Source organism: Lagenorhynchus albirostris, chromosome 11 (assembly GCF_949774975.1).
Source record: "Lagenorhynchus albirostris chromosome 11, mLagAlb1.1, whole genome shotgun sequence".
Lineage (NCBI taxonomy): Eukaryota > Metazoa > Chordata > Mammalia > Artiodactyla > Delphinidae > Lagenorhynchus > Lagenorhynchus albirostris.
The window spans coordinates 103189187-103215365 of NC_083105.1; the positions used below are offsets into that span (position 1 = coordinate 103189187).

At 54.3% G+C, this 26179-nt stretch overlaps 1 protein-coding gene across 1 annotated transcript; it reads right to left on the reverse strand.

Annotated features, from left to right (window-relative positions):
- Nucleotides 1–272: 272 nt before the first annotated feature.
- On the reverse strand, nt 273–26179 carry ADA2 (adenosine deaminase 2). Its single transcript, XM_060165688.1, has 10 exons — nt 26119–26179; nt 23344–23664; nt 21337–21562; nt 20009–20219; nt 7182–7309; nt 5752–5842; nt 4388–4496; nt 2169–2326; nt 1462–1664; nt 273–1262 (listed from the first exon to the last, which is right to left on the reverse strand). The coding sequence occupies exons 2-10, from the start codon at nt 23654–23656 to the stop codon at nt 1163–1165; spliced, it is 1539 nt and encodes a 512-aa protein (XP_060021671.1). The 5' UTR covers nt 23657–23664; nt 26119–26179; the 3' UTR covers nt 273–1162.

Consider the following 26179-nt stretch of genomic DNA (forward strand, 5'->3'; position numbering starts at 1 on the left):
CCGGCTCACAGGGTGCTACGTGCCCAGTGGGGACAGGAGTTTCCTAAGTGCACAGACTTGTCACAATGGAGGACCCTGGTTTAATTTAACTTTTTTTAAAAATAAATTTGTTTATTTATTTTATTTTTGGCTGTGTTGGGTCTTCGTTGCCGTGCACGGGCTTTCTCTAGTTGCGGCAAGCAGAGGTTACTCTTCGTTGCAGTGCGCGGGCTTCTCATTGCGGTGGCTTCTCTTGCTGTGGAGCACGGGCTCTAGGCGCGCGGGCTTCAGTAGTTGTGGCTCACAGGGCCTAAAGCGCAGGCTCAGTAGTTGTGGCGCACGGGCTTAGTTGCTCCGCGGCATGTGGAATCTCCCCGGACCAGGGCTCGAACCCGTGTCCCCTGCATTGGCAGGCGGATTCTTAGCCACTGCGCCACCAGGGAAGCCCCTAATTTAACTTTAAACAGTCATTGCTCCCGGAGAACGAGCTGGAAAGGGCAAAGAGAAGAGAGAGAGCAGCTAGGGACTGTTGCGAGTCAGGCCAGAGTGCATACAGCCGCTGCAGGGCGGGCAGCAGCGGTGTGGGGAGGGTGGGTGAACAGGGGCAGCAAGAACTCCTCTGACGACCTCTGCGCCGTGTGGACGGACATGCCAGTCACTGAGGCACCTGGGAGGGAAGCGTTGCTCGGAGCTGGTCTCCGAGGCTCCTGTGGGCCAGCGAGTGTATTGATTGGGAATCACCCACAGGTTTGGGAATCATCATCAAGTACGCGGTTTCTAAAGGGAAGGAGTGGACGAGACCACCCAGGAGAAGAGTGTGGAGTGAAGAGAGATAAGGGGAGGGAAGCAGCGGAGACCAAAGTGCAGGGCTGAGCTGAGGGACGCCCACCCGAGATCAGCCGAGAGGAGCTCGGGGACGGGGCCCCCCGGGAGCTGCGGCCGGAGGGAAGCAGGAACCCGGAGGGGCTGTGTCACCGAGGCCGAGGGAGGACATTCCACGAGGTGTGTGGGGCCCACTGATGAGGGCTCTGAGAGTTTGGGCAAGGTGGAGGCTGAGGGTGGCCTTCGCACGTCGGTTCTGGTAAAGAGACGGAGGTGACTTCCTTGGGTTCCAGACCGGCGGAGAGAAGGCGAGGCCGGGGCGGAGGGAAGCAGAGGCAGCGGGTGACAGACGGCCGTCTCCTCACTCGGGGGCCCTTGCCAGCTGGGCCACAAACTTCTGCCACCTCTCCTCCCAGGTTGCCATGGCAAACTGCTTCTCCGGCTCCGACAGGGCGCTGTACCTGCGGGGGCGGGGCGCCCGGGTCAGCCTAGGGAGGGGCGGGAGGGGACCTCGGATGCTGGCAGGGCACCATGTCCCCAGCCCGAGAGCAGTCACAGGATAGGAGACGATGCGGAGAAGAGCACGGAAACCTCCGGGCCTCAGCCCAAACCTCGGAGCGGTCAACACAGGCGGTGACCGAGGAGAACAGGTACGCTCACCTGATGGAGTTCACGGCCAGCTGTTTGAGGGTCCTCAGGTCGGCTGTCATCCCCCCGATGCCCATGAAGGCCTCGTAGAAATCATAGGACAAGCCTCTGGCTCCAAACGTAGCGGGGTCGTCAGAGCTGATGACCATGGGGTACCCGGTGGCCATCAGCACAGCTGCAGGGTGGTTTCTTAGGTCAGACACCAGCTTCAGAACCTGCCCAGTCAGAGACAACCGTGCGTCCATGAAGAGCCGTCACGAGTAAGGTGAGGCCGCGAGTATAACCGGGCCTTGCCGTCCCCGTCACTGTCCCGAGCATCGGGGCTCTGGGCGGTCCTGACGCAGGAAGAGCCGGTCCTCCCGCGAGTCCTCATCTTCTCCACAAACATCCGGTCTCTCTTGGTCCTGCTCGCAGCAGCTGCCCTAAGCACAAAGCCCCAGGCAGCTGCCCGGCAGTGGGACCCCACGCTACCCCCTGCGTGTCCGTCCCGGGCCCCTTTAGCTTTGTCCATAGCTTCACCCGCAATCCCGCCCCACGGGGGCCCCTCATTACTATGAATGGTTTAGGCAAAGTCCATTCCTACATAACTTCACGACCGGGAGTGAGAGAGTGGAGGGACAGAGAAACCAAGGGAGTTAACGAAGAGATTATGCAGGAGAAAGGTTGGCCGTGGCTGGGGGAGGAGAGTGCCCTCCACTGGCCCCAGGGAGCCTGCGTACCTGGTTGGAGATGGGACAGACTTCGACGGGGATGTCCTTCTTCCAAGCCTCAGCCCAGACGGCCGGGTGTTTGCTCAAAGCAAACCCATGGCCAATCCTCGTCGCGTTCAGTATCAGGGCATCCAGAACGTTCCTGTCTGCAGAAGTACCCTGCCAGTCTAGGAATAAAGGGGGCGGGTCTTCAGCAGGATGGATGGGACCCACAGACAATCTGCAGGTGAAAGGCCCAGACTCCCCAAGCAGGAAAAGGAAGAGAAATGACCATTAACACAAAAGCGCACACGCGCACACGTTTTCCTTATGACGATGCTGAAGAGAGGTACGGCCTGCCTATAGGTACGTACGTATGTATGTACGTATGTAACAGTAGAGGAAGCTGAAACCCACACAAGCTTTATAAACTCAAGCAAGGTCCTCAGGCAGGAAGCAGCAAAACTGGGTTTCAAGCCTTGGTCTACCCGACCCACCGTCCATATTCTTTCTTTCCATTTTATGTTTGTTTCCAGAGCTGTTTTCTGGGAATTTTATGTGTAGGATCCTCTACAACAATGTGCTGCAGACTCGGTCACTCTAATGATTTGTACGAACTTTAATTTCTGTCTGTAAAAGAGCTCTTGGGACAACCCGTGGCAGGATGGCAGCAGCCGGCAGGAACCAGCCACCCCGAGGCGGCTTCCCGCTGGCAGGGCCTCGCTGGAGGTGAGAATGGCAGTTCGGACTCTGCCAGCCTGGGGAGGGAGGGTGCGGGTGAGGACTCCTGCAGCTTCCCCCCAGTACAAGGAGGTGCCCTGGAGGAAACAGCTCCTCTCTGGTCACGCCTGGTTGTGACTTCATATCTGTGGCCAAGTGGGGTGAAATCCCGGACCCGGAAAGAAAGCAGAGGTTGCTTATTGCGGGAGATCACAGAAGACCTAATTGTGAGACCCATGTGTGAGGGCCCCATGCCTGGAAAAGCATCCTGACTGATTCACATGGGAAAGGTGAAAACTCCACTTTTCTGTTGGGAATGAAACCCACGTGTTCCTACTGCTGGTGAGGGCATGTGCTTCAGGTAGATTTTCACTAGTTTCCTAACTACTACTTCTTTTCAAAGATTTTCTTCTTTTTAACTAAAGGTATTAAATACCCAAGTCCTGGCAAAATCCTCTCCTAGGACCATGCGTCTTGGAATTGAGATGATTTCACAGAGGTGAGTATGATTTTCCCAACCAAACCACGTGGTCTTCAAGGCTAACGCCCCCCACACACACACCATCTCCACTTTCCCACCCCCACAAACAGTTCTTTACATCTCCTAAAACAGCTTGGATCTAAATGGACTTGAAACTAATGTCAGGAAAAAGAGATTAACGCGGGATTTCCCTGGCGGGACTTCCCTAGTGGTCCAGTGGTTAAGACTCCACGATCCCTGGTCAGGGAGCTAGATCCCGCGTGCCGCACGGCAAAACTAAGAGCTCGCGTGTCGCAACTAAGAGCTCGCGTGTCGCAACTAAGAGCTCGCGTGTCGCAACTAAGAGCTCGCGTGCCACATCTACGACCCGGGGCAGCCTAAATAAATACATAACTGAGAGATCAGTGCACAGGAGCCTTCCTCTGAGAGATGATGAGACACAAGGGTTTAAGCCCGGCTGTGAAATCCCAGCTCCCACGGCTCTGCCCTTGGCTCCTAGGGCTTCTTGGGTGGCAGGAGCCCAAGGTGCTCTGAGGGGTGCCAGTCGGGATGCAGCAGGTCTAAGTCCCCCAGATCTTCCCTGGGACCTGATGTCGCAGCTGTGACCTGGTGCTGCTTCTGCTGAGGGTCGACGTGTTTTATTTAAGGTCTGGAATGTCTGGAGGCTGAGCGATGACCGGTGAGCACAGTTCATGCCTTATGAAAAGGAGCTCATCAGAAAGGTTCCCAGCTCCTTACGTGGACCAGTGACTGTGCTTGGCTGGAGCCCTGGGCTCCTCACCTGTAAATGGGGGCAAAAGCGCCCTCCTGGCAGGACCGGCTGAGAGCTATGAATAACGCATGTGAAGGGCAGCTGCCCCAGTATCCCTGTCCCTCCTTCTCCGGGTGTTGCTGTCAGGACAGATGTGATAATGTACGTGAAAGGGACAGGTGCCGCGAGACGCCTTGGGGCTGTCAGTCCACTTCCCGGTGTCCCGTCCGTGCCCTCGGAGATGGCCAGGGCCCCTGCCCATCACCCCCTCTGTCCCCGACGGGGTCATAGGCTCACCTGTCTCTCCAGCGTGGAAGAAGTAAGGCAGCTTAATGCCCCGCGAGGCTGGAATCATCAAAACCTCCTTGTAGTCATACAGGGAGTGGCCCGTGTCCTCTCGCCCCACCTGCAGGACAGAGTGGGGGGCCTTGCTGGTGTGCCCTGCAGCCCTGTACCTGCCAGCACTGCTGAGGCCTCAGGCACACAGCCTTTTGAGAGGGACCAGTAGCAGGACTGGGAAAGAAAAAGAGAGCGCGTTGCCCCGAGAGAACTCCCCCCTTATTCAGAGGCTGTACCTCGACCCTCCCAGCCTTTGCGTGGTGTCCTGCACACGGCCTTCCCAGCCCTGCGCTCCAGCCTGAGCTCCTTGTTGGGGGAGAGAGAGACTCAGAGAGCACAGAGACAGAGACAGAGAGGGCGGGAGAGCCTGAGCCCTAGACCAGGGTCGGGAGGATTCTGGCCTTCGACCCCTGGGCTCCCCGGGCCTGGCAGCTCCCAGCAGAGTCCCTCAGCCGTAATTAACCCGACCGCAATTGCACCAAAGTCTGGCTCTTCAAAGGGAGCCCCACCCCCAGGGCCGGGAGTGAGAGAGCCTTGGGAGAGAAGGCGGGGAGGGGCGCTGACACCCTCGTGATAACACAAGCTGGGTGCTCAGCGCAGCAGGACGGAGTGCAGACCCCAGCCGACCCTTTGAACAACACCAGCCCGGCTTCCCTCGAGGACTGGTGCACCTGAGTCCTGTAGGGACCGGTCGGGAGGCGCCGCAGACAGAGGGGAAAAGGGGTTGGAGAGGCCGGATCCCTTGAGCAGCCCCCGAGGACCCCAGGAGGACACGCTGGTCCAAAGAAAACAATTCCTTGAGATCCGCTCCCGGGGCCCTGGTGGGTCTGAACGTAAGGGCTTCAGCACAGTCTCGAGTGAAATGTGCACATTCTGCAAGAGGGTCGGGGTGCCTTTGGCCAGTTAGATTAATTTAGCTTCTCAGTGAGATTACGGAGTTGTCACCTGAAGTGTGGCCTGGCTGTTATGTGGGGCAGGGGGGTGAGGGGGCTTTGGAAACAGCTGGGGTGAAGGGGGCGGGGCCGCTTTTGGATCCTGGACGGTACGCTCAGGCCCAGCCCCACGTCTCCTTCCAGACACCCCAGCCCTGGGCTGCAGCTTGAAGAGCGATGTGTCGTGGGCACTGAGGCCAGAGCAGGGCAGAGGCCGGGGAGTGGGGGGCAGCCCCTCATCCTGGCCCTTCCTTGTTCTGGAGCTTCCCTTTCTAGCCTTTTTCTGAACTTTTCTGCTCTCCCTTTCCCCCCCCCCCAGGCCCCGAGGGAGGGTCTCAGTGGTGCCGGCCACCCAGCTCTTCCCGGAGGGCTTTGGGCTGGGCCCATTACCAGGTCAAACCCCGCCACCATCCCGGGGAACTTGGCTCGAAGCTCCATGGCTGTCTGGATGGATTTCGTGATGGTGGACGCATCTTTGGACCTGTGGGAGAGATGGAGAGAAGCACGGGCGCAGGCTCCTCGGGGCCAGTGGGTGTCGTGAGCGCCCCTCACGACCAGTCTGGCCTCGTCCAGGGCACCCAGCCGCCCTGCCCACACGACCCCGCCCCGTCCAGGCTGTTGTGCCCCATCACGGAGAAATTCTGCCCAAATCTATCCTTTCAAGGACTCCGGCGGGGCCCACAGAGAGCGTAGGCTCTGGAAAGCCAGTGGGGATGGGGACCCACGGGGTCAAAACAAATAGTGCAGTTTTATTAGTCTGCATTTGACTGAAGCAAAGCGGCCATGCCCGAAACTTGTCCCGCATCCCTGAGAGGATGGTCCTGGAGGTGCCCAGCCCACTGCTCCCTGGGCACCTGTGAAACACCACAGGCCACCCAGTCCCTGCCAGGGCAGCTGGGCCTGGGCCCTGGTTCCGTCAGCAAGGCCCGGGCACTGCAGAAACCACACGACCAAAGTGTCTCTTCTCCCCTGCACGTCTCTCCCTTCCAGCCCAGGGCAGGGAAAAGGCGGGAGCGACACCACGGAAGCACAAAGAGAAAAGGCGCAAGTCCGTGATAGGGCCGAGGCATCGCCCCGCTTGTTCCATCCCCGGCTCTGTGAGCCCCACACCTGCCCGTCCCTCCTCTGCACCGGGAGCAGCTGCCTCCGTCCCCAGCGCCAAGGGGACGCCGTGCGGCCGCGCTCCTGACACCGGCCCCCGGGAGCTTCCGCCATCCACCACCGCCAGCTCCACCCCGGCCCACCAGCGCCGGCGGCCCCAAGTCTCACCAGGACGGGAGGGGGCTCCAGGGAGGCCTGACTGCCCTTCCGCCTCCCCCGGCGGGGGGCTGAGCAGGCGGGGTCTGCCCTCCCCAAACCCTCCGGCTGGACACGGCGCCGACTGTCCGTCTAGACCGGCTGCTTTCCGACAAAAGGGAGACCCTTCCTCGGTAAAATCCGAATTCCGCGGAGGCCTCCTCCTCTTGCTTGGGGCAAGGGTGAGGGTTTCTTTGCAGCTCCCAGAGGCCTCCACACAGACGTGGCTGCCGTGAGGCAGAACCCGGCCGCAGATTGAAGCAAAAAACATTCAGGCAAAAACACTAAACCCGTAACTGATGACCCAGGCCGGTGTGGGTCACAGCCTGCAATGATCTGGAAAGTTGCCACAGTTCTTCATTCCAGCCTGGTCAGGATTTCAGAGTGGATTCTGCACTCTCGCTACGGCACGTGGAGTCCCCCGGGGTCTCTGGCCCCAGCCTCCCAGCGCCCCCCCCCCGCCCCACCCCGCCCCACCCCCGTCTCCTCCTAGCTCCTTCAGCTTCAGCCGTGCTCGCTCTCACCTGTGATCCGAATAAATGAGTTTGATTCCGATAAACCCAGGATGCTCTTTTGCAAAATTACGAGCCACTTCTTCGTACAACCTCACCAACCACTCTGGGCTGTAGACCGTCCCGTTCAGTTCATACACCTGCGAGGGAAGCATGGTCCCGACCAGATGTCAGAGGTGAGCAGAGCAGATCTCCAGTCCCAGCTGCCAACAGTCTCCAAAACTAGGTTGGACTCTGTGATTTCCTTGTTCAGTGCCTGTGACGGCCTCTGAGGTTGATCAGAAGTCCCAGCCCCGCATGGGATAATGCTCTTTGGTGCCACGAGGCTGGGATGTCTGCCTCTTGTTCAAGGCTGGGTCCTGGCACCTAGAACAGTGCCTGGTACATGGTCGGTGCTCAGTAAGCATTTGTGCAGCGAATGAGGAACAGGCCAGCTGACGACAGGACACAAGCCAGAAAGGGTGTTCCAAGGACCCACTTCATCTCCCCACTCTCCCACCCCGAGGCAGGGGACCCCTGAGGTGGCCAAGCCACTAGGGACACCAAGAGCGAAATGGTCAGGGGCAGAGTGGGAAGACCAGGGGTGCACAGTAGGTGAGACAGAAGAAAACATGCAGTGGGGAAGAGCAGGCGTTTTGCTTGTCCATCTCTGGGGGTCCTGAGGGGTACCAGATGTGCTGCCCCCAAAGATCCCACTTTTACATAAGGATTATTCTGAGCTAAAGGCAATTAAGAAGCACAGAAGCAGACAGAGCTCTGTGCCCTCCTTTCTGCCTCAGAGCAGGACATACATTTCTGTCCGTGAAGGCGCCCCCTTCCAGCTCCCATTCCGGGAGAACAGCCCTTATCACTGCAGACAGAAACTGGGCTCCGACCTGGATCTGAACAGACGAACCTGACTAAAATAACCCGTCTTCTATTAGTTCCCCCATACACTTACCTCCCCACAATTTACTGCACCTGGAAGCCCAAACCTCTTTTCCTTTGTCTTATTGCTTTTCCACAATTTCTCACCATTTGTTAACATACTGTAGCATATAAGAACCTGGTCTACCCACTTCTTTGGGTCTTCACTTCTGTTCTATGAAGGTCTCCATGCACGTAAAAATTAAACGTTGACATCAAATAAAATTTCTATGCCTTTTCTCCTGTTAATGTGGCTTTTGTCAGTTTTTTTTTATTTTTTATTTTTTAAATAAATTTATTTATTTATTTTTGGCTGTGTTGGGTCTTCGTTGCTGCGCACCAGCTTTCTTTAGTTGCAGCGAGCGGGGGCTACTCTTCGTTGTGGTGTGCGGGCTTCTCATTGCGGTGGCTTCTCTTGTTGTGGAGCACGGGCTCTAGGCACGCGGGCTTCAGTAGTTGTGGCACACGGGCCTAGTAGTTGTGGCTCACGGGCTGTAGAGCGCAGGCTCGGTAGCTGTGGTGCACAGGCTTAGTTGCTCCGCAGTATGTGTGATCTTCCCGGACCAGGGCTCGAACCCGTGTCCTCTGCATTGGCAGGCGGATTCTTAACCACTGCGCCACTAGGGAAGCCCTGCTTTTGTCAGTTTAATTTGCACATCCCAAGAACAGAACGTAAGAAGGTAAAGGAAACTTACTTTCTTCCTTTCCTACTTACAAAGTTTTGTGGGGCTTTTTTTGGCTGCGTTGGGTCTTCGTTGCTGCGCGCGAGCTTTCTCTAGTTGTGGCGAGCGAGGGCTACTCTTCGTTGCGGTGCGTGGGCTTCTCATTGCGGTGGCTTCTCTTGTTGCAGAGCACGGGCTCTAGGTGCGTGGGCTTCAGTAGTTGTGGCACGCAGGCTCAGTAGCTGTGGTTCGCAGCTACTAGACCTGCAGCCCCTCGCAGCTGCACTGGTGCAGCCTCTAGAGGGCAGGCTCAGTAGTTGTGGTGCAGGGGCTTAGTTGCTCCATGGCATGTGGGATCTTCCCGGACCAGGGCTCGAACCCATGTCCCCTGCATTGGCAGGTGGATTCTTAACCACTGCACCACCAGGGAAGTCCCCAAAGGATTTTTTAAAAGAATGCTTTTCCTGTTACTGATCAAGGCATTCTGTTAGAATCTTCAAATCTTTGATGCTGTACTCCAGCAGTTCTCAAAGGATAGTCAGGGAGCCGCTGAGGGTCCCCTAGACTTTTGCAAAGTCTACAAATTCAAAACTGTCTTCATAAAAATGTTGAGATGTTTTCTTTTTCACTCTAATTCTCTGAGTGTACAGAATTTTCCAGAAGCTGCATCACATATGGCAATATTGCTCTGACACAAAATAGATGGTGTAATTGTGTAGGCTTGTGCTTTGAAAATTTCTCAGTTTTAGTTTCTAATACTGGTTATATTATACAGGTTATAGTAGATATAATCCACATAAACAAAAGCCCTTTAGGATCCTCAAAGATTTTGTGAGTAAAAGTTTGAGAACCATTGTATTAACTCAACCCAAAATTATTAGCTGACGTCATCTTGGCATTACCCACCTGATTTGCAGAAGGGAAGGACGGAATTCTGCCCCGTGCCTTGACTGCTCCGTCATTACAAGTCACCTGTCCAGACACCCCAGCTGGGTCGGAGATCCCTGAGAACGGGGTCCCTGTCGCTTGACCTTCCCACCTGCTCTCCTAGGACCAGAGGAGGAGCTCCAGAAACGAGCTTTAACCTAAGAAGAGAGCTGTCTACTTGCACCTTTTTCTTTCTTTTTTTTTTAGTTCCCCAACCCAGGATTGAAATTGCACCCCCTGTAGTGGAAGTGCGACTGGACCACCAGGGAAATCCCTACTTGCAGCTTTAAAAATACTAAGACAGGGCTTACTGTGCAGCGCAGGGAGCTATACTCAATACCCTGTAATAACCTATAATGGAAAAGAATCTGAAAAAGAATAGATACATATATATGTGTGTAACTGAATCACTTTGCTGTACATCTGAAATTAACACAACATTGTAAACCAACTATAGCTCAATTTAAAAAAAAAAGTGCCATGTCTTTCCTCGCGGTCCAGTGGTTAGGACTCCGCGCTTCCACTGCAGGGGACGTGGGCTCCATCCCTGGTTGGGGAACTAATCCTGCCTGCTGCACACGGCGGCCAAAAAAAAAAAGTAAGCCCCACGCAGCACGTTTTAGGGGATGGGTGGATAGATGGATGTTGGGGGGGCATAGGAGACAAAAGAAAGAAACTTAAATATATAGATCAACACATGATATTCTGCCTAAAGGAAGAACCCTGGCAGGTTAATCGAGTCTGCATGGCTACACAAAAGGTGCCACGGAGGCCTGATGCACTCAGGGTGGTCCGCACTCATGGATTCTGTCAGCGGTCCCACTGCTAGTTCCCGTGGCACGGAGAGCCACAAGGGCAGACACTGAAGCCGCATCCAGAGCATTTCCTGGTCTGCTGGTACCCCAGTAAGTCTCCCCTGGGGCTGCCCAGGCCCCGAGCTCATGCCCCTCTGGCCTCCAGCCTCTGCCCAAGAAACTGCAGCCTTGATGGGAGCACCAAGATGGGAATCTGAAAGCGCAAGGGCCCCCCACTTGCAGGAGTGGAGACCCTTTCCAGGGTGAGACCTGCAGCCCCTCACAGCCGCACTGGTGCAGTTAGAACAGGCTCTGAAGCCAAGCCTCAGAGGAAAGTTCTCAGCTGGTTTGAGGTCGTGGTCAGCCTTCTGGGTTCAGGCTCCAGTGAGCTACGATATATTCCAAACCAATCACACCTCAGAGGCTTGTGGCAAGTATCAAATCAGTTAATATTTATAAAGCACTCAGAAATGATAACTAGGTCATATGGTAGTTCTATTTTTAGGGGGTTTTAAAAATAAATTTACTTATTTCTTTTTGGCTGCGTTGGGTCTTCGTTGCCGTGTGCGGGCTTTCTCTAGTTGCAGTGAGCAGAGGCTACCCCTAGTTGCAGTGTGTGGGCTTCTCATTGCAGTGGCTTCTCTTGTTGCAGAGCACAGTCTCTAGGTGCGTGGGCTTCAGTAGTTGTGGCACTTGGGCTCAGTAGTTGTGGCTCACAGGCTTAGCTGCTCCGCAGCATATGGGATCTTCCCAGACCAGGGCTCGAACCTGTGTCCCCTGCACAGGCAGGCGGATTCTTAACCACTGCACCCCCAGGGAAGTCCCAATTTTTAGTTTTTAAAAGAACCTCCATATTGTTCTCCATAATAACACAGCACTCCCACAACTGGGCATATACCCTGAGAAAACCACAATTCGAAAAGATACATGCACACCAGTGTTCACTGCAGCTCTATTTACAATAGCCAGGACATGGAAGCAACCTAAATGGCCATCGACAGACGAATGGGTAAAGAAGATGTGGTATATATATACAATGGAATATTACTCAGCCATGAAAAGGAACAAGATTGGGTCATTTGTAGAGACATGGATGGACCTAGAGTCTGTCATACAGAGCGAAGTTAAGTCAGAAGGAGAAAAACTAATATCGTATATTAACACATATATGTGGAATCTAGAAAAATGGTACAGATGAACCTATCTGCAGGGCGGGAATAGAAACGGAGACGTAGAGAATGGACATGTGAACCAAGTGGGGGAAGGGGTGTGGGATGAACTGGGAGATTAGGTTTGACATAAATACACCACCACCTGTAAAAAAGATAGCCAGTGGGAACCTGCTGTATAGCACAGGGAGCTCAGCTCAGTGCTCTGTAGGGACCTAGATGGGTGGGATGGGGGGTGCGGGAGGGAGGTCCAAGGGGGAGGGGATATGTGTATACCTATAGCTGATTCACTCCATTATACACAGAAAGTAACACAACGTTGTAAAGCCACTCTACCCTAATAAAATTTTTAAAAAAGAAATGATAACTAGTAATACCGTGTTGTTATCAGCAACCTATGGCCAGATGCAGAAAAACAACTCAAATCTGCAGTTGTCCTATAGGAAGATGAGTGACCATCTAAGAATGTGACAACCTGTAAGTACAAGGGGTCTGTCATTCATCTAAGGCTCAGGGGTACAGAAGCGGCTATGTCTCTATAATAAGCCCCCTTGGATTAAAAACACACTGGACTCAATTTAGATGATCTCAAATCCTGCAGTTTACTTGAGGCGGTGCATATTTGTGGGGAAGTTATTCAAACTACATACTACTTTCCTAAACTAGTACAAGATTACAAATTCCTGTTGTCTATGATATTATGGAATTAAAGAATTTGAAGCTGAAGGAACAGAAGGGAAATGTGGGGGCAGCGTTGCTTAAGGTCACACAATTAGCTTGTGTCAGACCAGAAACTAGGACTCAGAAGCTCTAGTTCCGAATGCAACCAGCTTCCACTTCTAGAGCCGGATTCACTTAAAAAGCGTGAACTGAGCTTCTGCTACGTGCCAGGCATATGCCGAGAGCTTTCCATCAATCTCATTTAATCCTAAAAACTGCACTGTTAGGTAGGTCTTATTTTACAGATGAGAATTTTGAGGCTCCCTGGCTGGAGCGGGGGGCTGGGGGTCGGCGGCATCGCGGTGGAGGGGCGCTGTCTCAAAGTCTCCAACCACCTAGTGAGGAGAAAATGCCTGGATCCCACCCCGGATTAGTTAAATTCTGGGGGTAGAACCTGGTTTTTTAAACTCGCCCAGGTGATTCTCATGTAATAATGTACCTCTAGGCTGGAGATCTACCGTGTTCGTCGATTTCACAGCCTTGTTTAGAGCGCGATCACAGCGCAACGTGGTAGGGAAGCGCGGCCATCGGGATTCCGCAGAGCAACACCAATGACGTGAAACACGGGTCACTAGAGCAAAAAGCCAGGTGGAGTTTCTAATGAAGGATTCTGCTAAGAACCCAGGACAAAACTCTGGGAGTGGGTAGGGGGAGCAGTGGGACCGCTGGTTACACAAGTGACAGCATCCAGGAAGCCGTCCGCGAACGACCATCCTGAGCTCCCTCGCCCCCGACGTGTCCCCCCCCACCCCGAGACCGCCCACGGGTAAATGCCAGCTGGGCTAGCTCCTGTGCATAATCCCCTGGGAGCTCCTCTCGGAAGGCTGGCCCGACCCAGTCTGAGTCTCCGATTCCGGCCGAGGGGGCGGGGATGGGGCCCAGGAGCTCAGACCCGCCTAGCAACTGTTGCTACGGGTGAGTGGCCTTTGTGATGGAGCATTAGTGACACAATAGGAGGCTGGGCAGTGGCATAGTCCATCAACAGCATCCCAGGCCCTGAATTAGCCCCACAGGCAAGGAGGGGGAGGCAGGGGGCTCAGAAAAGAATTCCAGGGCAGACGTTTTTAGTTGTTAATGTGTTGATGGCTCCCCTACTCTGGCTAAGGGGGCGTTAGGCAAAGACTCCGGACTGCAAGGGCCCTTTGTTCCAGGGTCAGACCAGAGCAAACAGCAAATCCCATCCCCCTCAGTCTTCGCCCCAGCCCACATCCCAGCCGCCCTCCACCTTCAGGGAGCCCTGGCTGGGTGCCGGAGGAGGTGGGGAGAGAGGCTGGCTGGGCAGGTCCCCAGGGCAGACCCCAGAGCCACGTGTCCCCAAGGGGCGTGGGGAGGGGGGCGGGGGGTTGGAAGCAAGGCCCAATTCCTTGCAGCTTCCCCAAATACCTCCCCAGGGGCTCAGACCCTCGCTCGGCACCTCTCTCCCTCCTCTCCCCTTCCCCCTACGGAGCCCAAGTCCCCTCCCCAAGGGCAGGCCTCCCTCCCACTCCCCACTCTGCGAAAGCTGCCAGGATGTGCCCACAGGAAGCGACACCCCCAGGCCGGAAGCCCCTCGGGGAGCTCCTTTTGAGATGCGTGTAGCCCCACAGGGTTTCTCAAAGCCCAGCACCCCGGCCCCTGGCCCATCCCTACTCACTGCCCACATGGCCTGGGTCAGGCTCTTGCACCCTTCTGAGCCTGTTTCCACATCTGCAAAGTGCAGGTGGTGAGGCTCAGAGGAGACCATGCAGATAAAGTGCTTTCAGGAGGTCTTGAAGTGCGGCCTGGGTCAGACCATCTGCATGGGAACCAAGGGGCGCGGGGGGCAGGCGTTTGGCTAGTTAACTCGGCAGCTCCCTAGCCCAACCCGAGACCCAAGGTCTGGGACCCTGGGAGGTCAGGGTCCAAAGAGCACCTCCAACTCAGTCCCATGCACACCTACCCCCCCTAAGCGTGATTATCACCCCTGGAGCCTCTGGAGGACTCTGCCGGGTCTGAAATGACTCACAGTCATTTCCCTCGCTGGGAAACCGGGGCTGACATACACACGGGGATTCCAGGAGACGAAGCCAGTCCCAGGAAGGTGGGGGTGTGTGGTGGAGGCAGGGCTTAAACCAGACTCCGGAGGAGGATGGGCTTAGGGGCGGGGCCCAGGCTGGGCGAAGGAAGGGATTTCAGGCCAAACAGGGGACTAATGGCTCTGGGAGATGCACTGTCCTCCGCCCTACACGGGCTAGTCCAGGGCCAGCTCATCTCTTTCCGAAATTCTTCTCTTAGTAGAAGGGGGACTGGACCCTCTCTTTTCTTTTGAAAGGATCGTTTGTACCCAGGACTTATTGACTACTCACAAGGCTGACAAGACTCTCCTGGGGGCCGAGGTCAGGCCCACTCCCACTTCCCAAGAATCAGAAATAGGTCTGCAGGTCTGTGCTCAGAGTGAAACCGGCAAACAATCACCGGATCCTGGTGGAGACGCACACCCTCACCTGGGCCGACCTCAAGGAGGTGTGAACATATCCCAGGAAAAGGGGGTCATCCAGGATACACAGGAGAGTAGAGACCTGGAAGTGGGGGAAAGGGGGCACTGACTCAGGACGGGAAGGACGGGTTCTCAAGGCTGGCGCAGCCTCCACGACAGGGTCCCCGAACCCTTCAAGTCAAACTAGGGCAATAGAGTCAGTTTAGGGATCCCACCCAGGATTTAAAAATTAGCCTCCGAATGCAAAAATATCAGATAGTTTGGCTTCAGGAGAAGTTAAGATTTGCCTTCACCCCAAGGCAATAGAAATAAAAACAAAAATAAACAAATGGGACCTAATCAAACTTAATAAGCTTTTGCACAGCCAAGGAAACCATAAAAAAACCAAAAAGACAACCTACGGAACAGGAGAAAATATTTGCAAATGATGCAACTGACAAAGGCTTAATCTCCGAAGTATACCAACAGCTCATACAGTTCAACAACAAAAAAACAAACAACCCAATCGAAAAATGGGCAGAAGATTTTCATAGACATTTCTCCAAAGAAGACATACAGATGGCCAGTAGGCACATGAAGAGATGCTCAACGTCACTAATTATTAGAGAAATGCAAATCAAAACTACCGTGAGGTACCACCTCACACCAGTCAGAATGGTAATATTAAAAAGTCTACAAATAACAAATGCTGCAGAGGGTGTGGAGAAAAGGGGACCTCCTCTACTGTTGGTGGGAATGTATGTTGGTGCAGCCACTATGGAGAACAGTATGGAGGTTCCTCAGAAAACTAAAAATAGAGCTACCATATGATCCAGCAATCCCACTCCTGGGCATATACCCGGACAAAACTATAATTCAAAAAGATGCATGCACCCCTACGGTCATAGCAGCACTATTCACAATAGCCAAAACATGGAAACAACCTAAATGTCCATCAACAGATGAATGGATGAAGATGTGGTGCATATATACAGTGGAATATGAGTCATAAAAAGAACGAAATAATGCCATTTGCAGCAACATGGATGCAACTAGAGATGATCACACTAAGTGAAGTAAGTCAGAAAGAGAAAGACAAATACCATATGATATCACTTATATGTGGAATCTAAAATATGACAAATGAATTTATCTACAGAACAGAAACAGACTCACAGACGTAGAGAACAGACTTGTGCTTGCCATGGTGGGGTGGGGCAGAGGGATGGACGGGAAGTTTGGGGTTGCGCTGGGAGATGCAAACTATTACATTTAGAATGGATAGACAACAAGGTCCTACTGTATAGCACAGGGAACTATATCCAGTCTCCTGGGATAAACCATAATGGAAAAGAGTATTAAGAAAAGAATGTACATAAGTACACTACCATGTGTAAAATAGATAGCTAAAGGGAACTTGCTTAGCACGGGGAGCTCAGCTTGGTGCTCTGTGATGGCCTAGTCAGGTGGGGGGGTAGTGGGGAGGTCCAAGAGGGAGGGGATGCGTGTATGTGTATGGCTGATGTACTTCACTGTGCGGCAGAAACTAACACAACATTGCAAAGCAGTTATACTCAAAAAAAAAAAAAGAATGTATACATGTGTAAAACAGAGTCACTGCTGTACAGCAGAGACTGGTACAACATCGTAAATCAATTATATTTCAATTAAAAAAATTTGTCTTCAAGAGAGAATTTACTGATGGGAAAGCATACGTGACTGGTCTGATTGACAATTTTCTCTGAAAACTGCATTCTGACTTTCTTGTGTATACATCTGTCTCTTATGACTTTGGTCAATGTGTGTCAGTCCTCTGGAGCCCTTTTGCTTCTGGGTGTACAAACAGTAACATTTCTGAGCCAATAAAGACCATGGAATATGGTAAGAAAACCAAAATAGTGCCACCCTTGAAGTCAGTTCAAATTACTGAGTGTGGCAAGGCCTTGGCACACTCAATAATTTGGCTGAATGGACAGACCAGTTTGGATACTGTCGGGGAAGAGTTCTCAGCTGGACATCACATCTCTTCCCATCAAACACTCCTCAAACATTCCAAGCTTTATAAACCTCGTCCACCCTCACACCACAACTCGGCTCCACAAGCGGTTGTGGTGCCACAGCTCCTGGGGCTCCCGCTTCGAGGGGTCAGGGGAAGTTCCCTCCACCCTCCTTTGTCAAAGGCCTTGGGTCCCCAGTGCGGAGTCCACCCCAGGGACCCAGGCCCTCCTGTCAATCTTTAACTTGGTTAATCAGCCTGACTGTTGCCCTCGGGATTCAGGTCGGCTTATTAGGTGTCAGCTTTGCGTCCTGGCCTTTAAACTTCTCCAAACTGGGGGAAAGAGAGAGGACTTGTTTGGGGCCCTTTCATGTTGGGGGGTGCTGGCGGGGGGTCCCTTTGGCCCACCCAGCCTTAGGTAGTGCTGTTATCAAAACCTTTGTTTTAATCCCATCAATGTCCATTGTATTCATCCCATTTGTTTTTTTTTTTTGTGGAGCACAGGCTCCGGACGCGCAGGCCCAGCGGCCATGGCTCACGGGCCCAGCCGCTCCGCGGCATGTGGGATTCTCCTGGACCGGGGCACAAACCCGTGTCCCCTGCATTGGCAGGCGGACTCTCAACCACTGCGCCACCAGGGAAGCCCTTCATCCCATTTCTTAATAACCATCTATAGATTCCCACACTGCTGGGACCAGTCCTGTGACTCTCCCCTTAATAACCCTTTACAAATGTCTACCTTGTTGGAAGGAGTCCCGACTTCACCCTTCTTCTCACTCCCTTGTTAATTAATGGACCGTTTTTATTAGCATCTGTAAGACCCATGAGGCGAAGCTAGGACACTGAATTCCATACGGCTTCCCAAACCATTTTGTTCATTTGAGTTAAGGTAACCTTTTGGTCTTAACATTGGTACCAATAAAACAGGTGTTTACAAGGAGAGGTCTCTAAAAAATTTACCAATTTAGAAGTTTTTCCAGTTCAAAGTATCCATCCTCTGGCCATTGACAGTAAGATCGTAATACCAACTCACACCATAAGGCTTTCCGTGGCTTAACCATGAACAAAAGAGGTGTCCCAGGAGAGTGCAAAGGACACAGCCTCACAAGGTCCAGAAAATTCGCCCCCAAGGATGGTCTAAGGAAGCAAAGGCGGCGTGAAGGTTGAGATGACAGAGGCCCCTTGGGGACGGAGACCTCTTGTGACAAACCCCCGGAAGCTGGCGCCATTGGACAAGGACGCTGGTTGCAAGCCCAGGTGTGGCCTGTGCTTCCGACCAGAGGTGACAGCTAGGAATCCCAGTCTATCCGGCTGGCCACCCAATGCCCCGCTGCCTGCGCCTTCCAGACGGCAGGACCAGCCAAGTTTTCTCACTGGTGCTGAGGCCAAACTCTCAAGACAGAGAACAAGAAAAAAGTAAAACCAATCAGACCAATGGTTTTCCTCCTTGTGATACAAAAGACAGAAACACAGAAAAACAGCGACCATCTCTGGGAGGAAAAGGATTCACAAGCCCAGAGCTCTCTTCCAAATTCACTGACCCAGAGGCCCTAAGGCCCGAGAACTAGCTCCACAAATATTTTCTCCTGCTAATCTGATTTTAGAAAAGAGAAAAAGGACTCTATCCACTCCTGTTTCCAAAAGCCCCTGCAGGCGGAGATCCAGCAAACTGACAGGATAAGGATTCTCACCTTCTGCCAGAATCTCGGAGATGCAGGAGCCTGGGGCCAGGGGTGTCCAGCCAGTAAAGTTGAATCCAGCTGCCTAGGCCAGCTGGCCAACTGTCGGGGTGTAGGGGGAGACATGTCCATCTACCCTTCGAGGTTCTGGCTGGTCTGAGAATTAAACTGACATGAGACAGATTAACAGGAGAAAATCTAGCAAAAGTTTAATAACAGCTCTACGTGGGAGAGACCCAGGAAGACTGAGCCGCTCACCCGAATGGCTGAAGCCCTCACCTTAAATACCATCTTCAGCTCAAGACAAAAGAGGATGTTGGGGGTAGGGGTTTGGGACTTCAAAGGCGAGGAAGGCAATTCACAGGGTGATAAAAAGCAAGTGTTTGGTAAACACATGTTTGCTGGGCCAGCAGGGACAGCGGGACAGAGTGGACTCTGGTGTCCAGGCCCTGAGGGGTCCCCCGACCACACCCGGCCGTATTCTCTGCAGAGGCTCTGGTGCGGTTCTATGCTGAGAACAGGCCCTTTAGGTCTTTTAGTCACTTGGGGGGAAGGTCAAAGGCTCTTCCTGAGTCTTCTGGGCCTGATTGTTTCAGCTCGAAATAATCCACATGCCAAAGTGACACTTTGGGGGGCGAGTGTGCTCCCCTACAGCGCAATGCACACACTCTTGTGAGCCCCCCGAAGGTACTGGCAGAGCCTTCCAGTACCTCGGCTACTCCCTCAACCCCCAATCCCCACCTCCCCGCAAAAGTCCTCAGGAAAGTCCTCTTCCATACCCAGCAGAAGGGTCCTCGCTCGCAGCACTTGACCCGCCCGGGCTCCTTGTGGGACGCCTCCCCAGCCTGGAGCCCCAGCCACCCCGCTGCCTCCCCGAGCTCAGGTCTGCAAAGCTGAGGTCGGTCCGTCTCCGGTACCTGAGACCCCATCGCCCTTTGCTTCTGGCCAACATGCAAGGTCCTGTGAGCGATTTGTTAATATTTTGACACTTTGGGATACTTCTGGACTCTTCTCAATCTTTTCCTTTTTTTTCTCTTTGACCTTTCTTCCTCAAAGTCAAATCAAATGTCTCTGTTGCCCATAGAAGACCCCGTGCTCCACAGAGAGGGCCCCCAGGAACTCACCAGACCTCACTCTACCTGCAGCTAGACCCATTTACCAGATGAAAGGCTCAGCGGGCCTTGCACCAAGGGCATCATCCTGTGGGACTCACAGTAGCGCATTTGGATAGGAAAGGAGACGGTCAAGGATGGTCTGGGCACGAGGCACTGCCCAGAGTCCAGGGCAGGTGCCCAGGCATCAGCACGCCCTGTGCGTCTCGGGGGAGCTGGGCCAGGGGGATCACGAGGGAAGGGAGGTGACGGGCAGTGAGGGGCACGTGCCTAGTTTTGCAGGGCCCGCCCAGGGCTTCTTGCTCACATGGCCCCCGGAAAGGCACCAGGCCCCTTGGGGGTGAAGCCGGCCCTCGGTCCTATGCAGCACCAGGGTGGGGAGCCCGTGAAGCCCTGCAGGGTGAGAGCAGAGAGTCCAGCCTGAGCAGAGACGGACTCACCGGGTACAGCATGGCTCTGAGCTCCAGGTACAGCACATTGTCCTGGTAGAACTCCTCCAGGCCCTGGGAGATGTAGTCTCGGAATACCGGGGCGTAGCTCACGAGGCCCGCGATCGCGAAGAAGATGGTCTCGAACTTGGCCCAGACTGCGTCTTGGTTTGCATAAGTCTCCTGGGGGTTCTCGGTCACCAGAGTGAAATTCCTCAGCAGGCTGTCAGGATACAAAGGGTAGGCAGAGGCTTGCGGCAGGCCGTCAACCCCGGCCTGTAGGACTCCTGCCCAGGCTCCCTGATGGAGGCCTCCTGCCCTGGGACCTCCAAGTGCTCCCCAGGAGACACCTGGCAGGATGCTCCCACCAGCCAGGCTCTGCTGTCCCCCTTGGCCTCTTAGCCAGGCTGACCCCACTGAACGGACATCTCAGACCAAGCTGTCCTTGGAGGGTGCGATGCACTGAATCGTGTCCCCAAAATTCAGATGCTGAAACCCTAATTCCTAATGTGTGATGAGGACTTTCAGAAGGTAACTAAGGTTAAATGAGGTCGTAAGGGTGGAGCCCTGACCCAGTAGGGCTGGTGTCCGAGACCCCAGGGGTGCACGCACAGTGAGAAGGCGGCCGTCTGCCAGCCCAGGAGAGAGGCCTTGGAGAAACCTGCCCACACCTTGGTCTTGGACTTCCAGCTTCCAGAACTGTGAGAAAATACACTGGTATTCTTTAAGCCACCCCGTCTGTGGTATTCCATTGTGGCAGCCCCAGCAAGCTCAAGCCCGAGGTCCGATGGAAATAGTTGTGGACTTGGCAGTACAGGACCCAGGTTACTTCCCTGATTAGCCGTTTACCAGCTGTGTGGCCTTGGGCAACCTCCTTAAAATGCAGGCTGGGCTGCATTTTCTTACTCATCAAGGAAATACCTCAAGAAAGCCCTCTGTAGATGGTTCTACGATTAGAATAGTTATTATAATGTTTGTATACAAGTCTGTTAGCAAGCTGGCCATCGTGTTTTCAGGCTGTTTCATCCATCCTGGGCCTCTTGGCTCCAGGAGCTGGGAATCCCCTTGTCTCCGGCCTTCCTGAGGGTCCAGACAAATCCTGTTCGGTGCGGCAGCAGTGCCGCTGGTCAAATCGGGTTTTAAACGTACCAGGAACTTGCTGCGGGTGGGGAAGGTGTTGAATGCTTGGTAAAGCAAAGGATCCCGTAAAGTTAAGAGAAAAAGCCTCCTGACTTCTTTAACGCCAGCTGTTTCTAGAAGGGTCTGTCCCACGGGGACAGCGCACACGCCAAGCCCACCTGCGCAGGCGCGAGACGGGTTCTTCCCGAACCACCACCCACCTGTGGTCAAACTCGGTGATGTTCGGCAGCCCCTTTCGAAACTTCTCCAGCAAAACCCACGCGGGACATTCTGTTGTGTTCAGGGTGGGGGGAGTCGAGCGAGCAAATCTGAACTGCGGGGTCCCCCTCGGGGTGAGGCAGAAATAGCAGTGGGGCCTGTAGGTGACGTTTCTCACCAGCCAGTCCACGCTGACGATGCTGAAGTCGTGGACGTGTAAGGCAGCCCCTGCAGGGAGAGGGGTGGGTGGGGTGAGGCGAGGGCAGCGGGCGACCGGACCCCGGGGCTCGGGGCCGAGAGCCCAGCAGGGGCGGATGAGAGGGGCGCGGCTTTCTGGGGGTCACGTTCCTGGGGACACGGGGCCCTTTCCGTCTGTGGCGGCCTCATCCCGGGGTGGCCCGGCCTCCTGGCTCCTTGACCGCGTCCCCCACCAGCAGGAGCCCTGGGTGTTCTCATCCAGGAGGCCGCAGGCGGGCTTGCAATCAGAAGGCTGGCCTCCATCTATTGGCTTCCAGCTCCCACGGGGAGCCTGACCCCCAGATGAGTCCTCCGGGCCCAGCGCAGCATGAGGGGCGTGGGAAGACTGCCCCCGCCCGCCCACGCCAGCCTGTTGGCCCAGGGTCCCTGAGTCCCCCATCCTGTTCCGCGTCACCCCACATGCGGCCTGCCCACCTCCTGCTTCCCGCCGAGCCCTGCGGCTTCTGGCCTCCTTCAGACCTTGCACCGACTCGAGGCTCAGGGTTCACCCCCTCTGCCCTCCGGCTGCGTCTGAGCACCTGGCCTGGACACTGGCCCCTTGGCGGGTGTCCCGCTGTGCGAGCTCTGGCGTGTCCCCTCTCTAAACAGGGAGGCTGCTTTACCAACCTCACAGTCTTTACATTTTTTAATCTCTGTGATACTAAAAAAAAAAGTATAGAAAGCTTGCAGCTGCAAGCTACGTGCTCAGGACCATGATTGTTCTACTGTTCACGGCGATGCATCTATACAGTAACATCACCTGCAGGTTGGCCCTTGCCATCTACCTCTACGAGGATTAAATCATGAGCCGCTGCAGCTGCTGACCTTCAACACTCCCTGAAAGGAGTTCAGGGTGGAGATCAGAAATGAGGCCCTCTGTGCTCTGGGAAAAACTAACTCTTCATATTTACAAAAACACTAAGATCCTTCTTGGTGACGTTTGCTCCTGGTGACTAGCAGAAACCGCCTTCAAAAAACATGTGCTTCGGGCTTCCCTGGTGGCGCAGTGGTTGAGAGTCCGCCTGCCAATGCAGGGGACACGGGTTCCTGCCCCGGTCCGGGAAGATCCCACATGCCGCGGAGCGGCTGGGCCCGTGAGCCATGGCCGCTGAGCCTGCGCGTCCGGAGCCTGTGCTCCGCAACGCGAGAGGCCACAACAGTGAGAGGCCCACGTACCGCAAAAAAAAACAACAGGAAAACCCAAAAACAACATGTGCTTCATTGCATGTACTCCCCCTTCACCAAAATCACGTAGGTACTGACCTTCCCCCTACCTCTCTGTAGCAGTTTCCCAGAGCTATCTGAAATGCTGTCTCCCGGGCTATAGTCCTCATTTTGCCCCAAATAAAACTGAACTCCCAGCTCTCACGCTGTGCATTTTTTTCCAGTGGACAGTAGCAATGAAGTACTAGAAATGTGTTGTTTACCCAGGACGCATCCCCTTCAGTAACTTAGCCCCCGGAAAGGCTAGAAGAATGTATGCAGGGAGGGATCGGGTTCTTACAGGGGACAACTTCCAGCCCCGCCAGGGATGCCCGGGGATGTCCAAGCCCCCTCGCTGCCGTCTGTCTGAGGCCGAGTCCCCTCGGAGCCAGGGTTCTGGTTTCACGGTGGACGGCAGCCACGTGGAGCCCCCGCCCCGAGTCCACCAGCAAGGACTAGGACTCAGGGCCCCAGTGGAGTCTGGGCTCCACTCAAAACAAGACCCACCAGCTCCAATTTAGTCCCTCCGATGTCCCCAGGGCCCCAGAACCGTCCCCTCTGACCCCTACCTTTCGGCATCTTCTTCAGGATGTGGAACACTGCACTTTGCTCAATGAGGCTCTTGGCTTGGAAGAAGTGCATGCTGGCCGGGATGCTCCCCGCCCTCAGGGCCTCCTGCATCTCAGCCTCCTTGAGGGCCCCGAGCCTCTGGTTGGCCAGCTCCTCCTCCTGCTTCAGCACCAGCTGCCCCCCAATACGCATCATCTTCTCTCTCATCAACAGCCGGTTTCGTGCTTCGTCTCCGGATGTGGCCGAGCAGAAAGAAGACATGGCCACGGCCAGCAGCAGCGCGGGCAGGGCTGGCCGCCCTGACACGGACATTGGGACGCCTGGAAGAGGAAGTCGCTCTGCTGGAGACTTGGGAAGGGGGAGGCTGAAGAGTTTAGTGTTGAAGCTGGACCGCCCTCCTCCCATCCTACACTCGGATGACCAGGAGGCAGCATGCACACGACGCTTCTCCTTCTCTGAGATCCCAGAGAAGAGACCTCTGGGTACAGACACGGGGGGGTTCCCCACATAAAAGTTCATCACGAGGCCTCCCAGACCTCCCCCGCGAGCCCTGCTGACATGCACAGGGAAACACTGAAATCGATTTTTAGTGTTTCACTTTTAAATACAACCGGAGAGCAGAGGATCACGAGGCTTATGAAGAAAGGCTCCAGCATAACAAAGGAGCTTAAAAAATAACACAGAGAAGGAACTAGCACAGGAAACGAAAGAAAGCCCAGAAGAACCATAGTTAATATCTCTACAGAGATGAGAAAAGTTATGTGTCCCCAAAACAGGAACAGGGCGGTGTAAAAAATAAACAAAATGAGCTTTCAGAAATTAAAAACATGAATGCTGAAATTTAAAACATTGACGAGCAATATAAAAGATGGAACTGAAGAGAAGCCTTTCGAAAGTAGGGCAAAAATAGGAGAGAAGAATATTGGTTCAGGAAATCCAACACCCAAATAACAGACATTTCAGAAGGAAAAAGAAAAAATAGATGGGAGAAAAAAAGGAAATAAATACTATAAGAAATTGTCCCAGAACTGAAGACCTGCCCCCACCCCCACCCCGGGTTGGCAAGACACCCAGCAGGCACCCAGCACAGTCACTCAACAGCGACATGTGTTCCTGACATTTCAGAATATTAGCATCAAAGATTCCAGGAGCTTCCAGAGAGCAGCTGACCCAGGTCTCCAGTGAGCGGGGATTTGAGGGAAGAAGGAAGGAACTGCCCCAGTTGGGTCTGCGGGCGAACCCTGACCTGGGCTGACTACTGGAACCACATTTAGGAATTGTTTCTGCACACATGAGAGTATGACGCTTTCCACCAGAAAGAATCAAAACTGTAAATGGAGAGACCCCAGGCCCAGCCCCAAATTAGCACGTCTTGGTGAGACTCTGGGCAAATCACTTCACGACTGTGGGTCTGTTTCCTCACTTGCAGAAAAGGGTGAATTGGATGACATCAGTGGTTCTCAAAGTGTGATACACGTGTCATCCCTGTTCAGGTGGAATAAAAAACTTAAAGCAGTTAATTTAAAGAAAAATGTTAAGTAAATAGAGGTACAGCAATACAACAAAAATGGAGAGCCTGGCCGTCAAGACACATCGTCCAAGGTTCTTTCCAGGGATGGCTCTCAATTATTCTAGGTGTTTATTCAATGATTATACCAGACCGCAGGGGAGACGCAGGGGGAAACGCAGGGGGAGATTTTCAGAAGGAACCAGATGGTCATCCACTGGGACGGCAGCGTGGCAGGGCTGGACCCCGAATCCGAGAGCTGGGCTTTTGGAGAATCCCTGCCACTTCATCAGGTCCTAAAATCTCTCCTCGGTTGACAGTGTTTGCCAAAGCTGAAATCTCCAGGCAGAAGGACAGTGAGGTTTGTGCCATCCCCATCACGGAGCCATCCAGCCCCCCTAACATCCTCCACCAAGGGCCCCGCCCCTTGTCCTCTCACCCCATGACATTTAACAAGGGCCACCACCCCCAAACCTCCCACTCGGTCCTCTCCAAGGATCCCAGAGCATCTGTGTGCCCAGCACCTGGGGGTTCCTCCCCACCGGCCAGACCGAAGTGTGTCCAGCGCAGGTCAGGAGCAGCCGGCCGCGCAGGAGGAGGGGTCATCCCGTCCACACGGCCACTTCGTGTCCTCCCTCCCTTTTAGAAGAAGGCGCGTAGGGGCTTCCCTGGTGGCACAGGAGTTAAGGGTCCGCCTGCCAACGCAGGGGACATGGGTTCTAGCCCTGGTCCCTGAAGATCCCACATGCCGCGGAGCAATTAAGCCCGTGCACCACAACTACTGAGCCTGCGCTCTAGAGCCCGTGAGCCACAACTACTGAGCCCGCGCGCCACAACTACTGAAGCCCGTGTGCCTAGAGCCCGTGCTCCACAACAAGAGAAGCCACCGTAATGAGAAGCCTGCGCACCACAACAGAGTAGCCCCTGCTCGCCGCAACTAGAGAAAAGCCCGTGTGCAGCAACGAAGACCCAACACAGCCAAAAATAAATAAAATAAAAACTAAATAAATTTCTAAAAAAAAAAAAAGAAGGTGCATAAAAGCTCTACAAAAATAGCTTGTTTGCAGGCTCAGAAGAAAGGATCGGTGCATCCGTGAGCCTGAGTCACGTCCCTGGGCTGCAGCAGGTGGTGCAGCCAGGCTGCCCTGCCCCCACCCCACTCCCAGGACTCACCCCGCGGGCAGGGCCCCCGCCCAGGTGAGTCAGCAGTGCCACCAGCCACCTACACGCCTTGGTCCCCGGACCCCACCCAGGAGACCCCAGTTACCTCGGGGCAGCTTCAGCGACCGTGACCGTGGACTCTGTCCCCCCAGTGGCCCGTTGGAAGC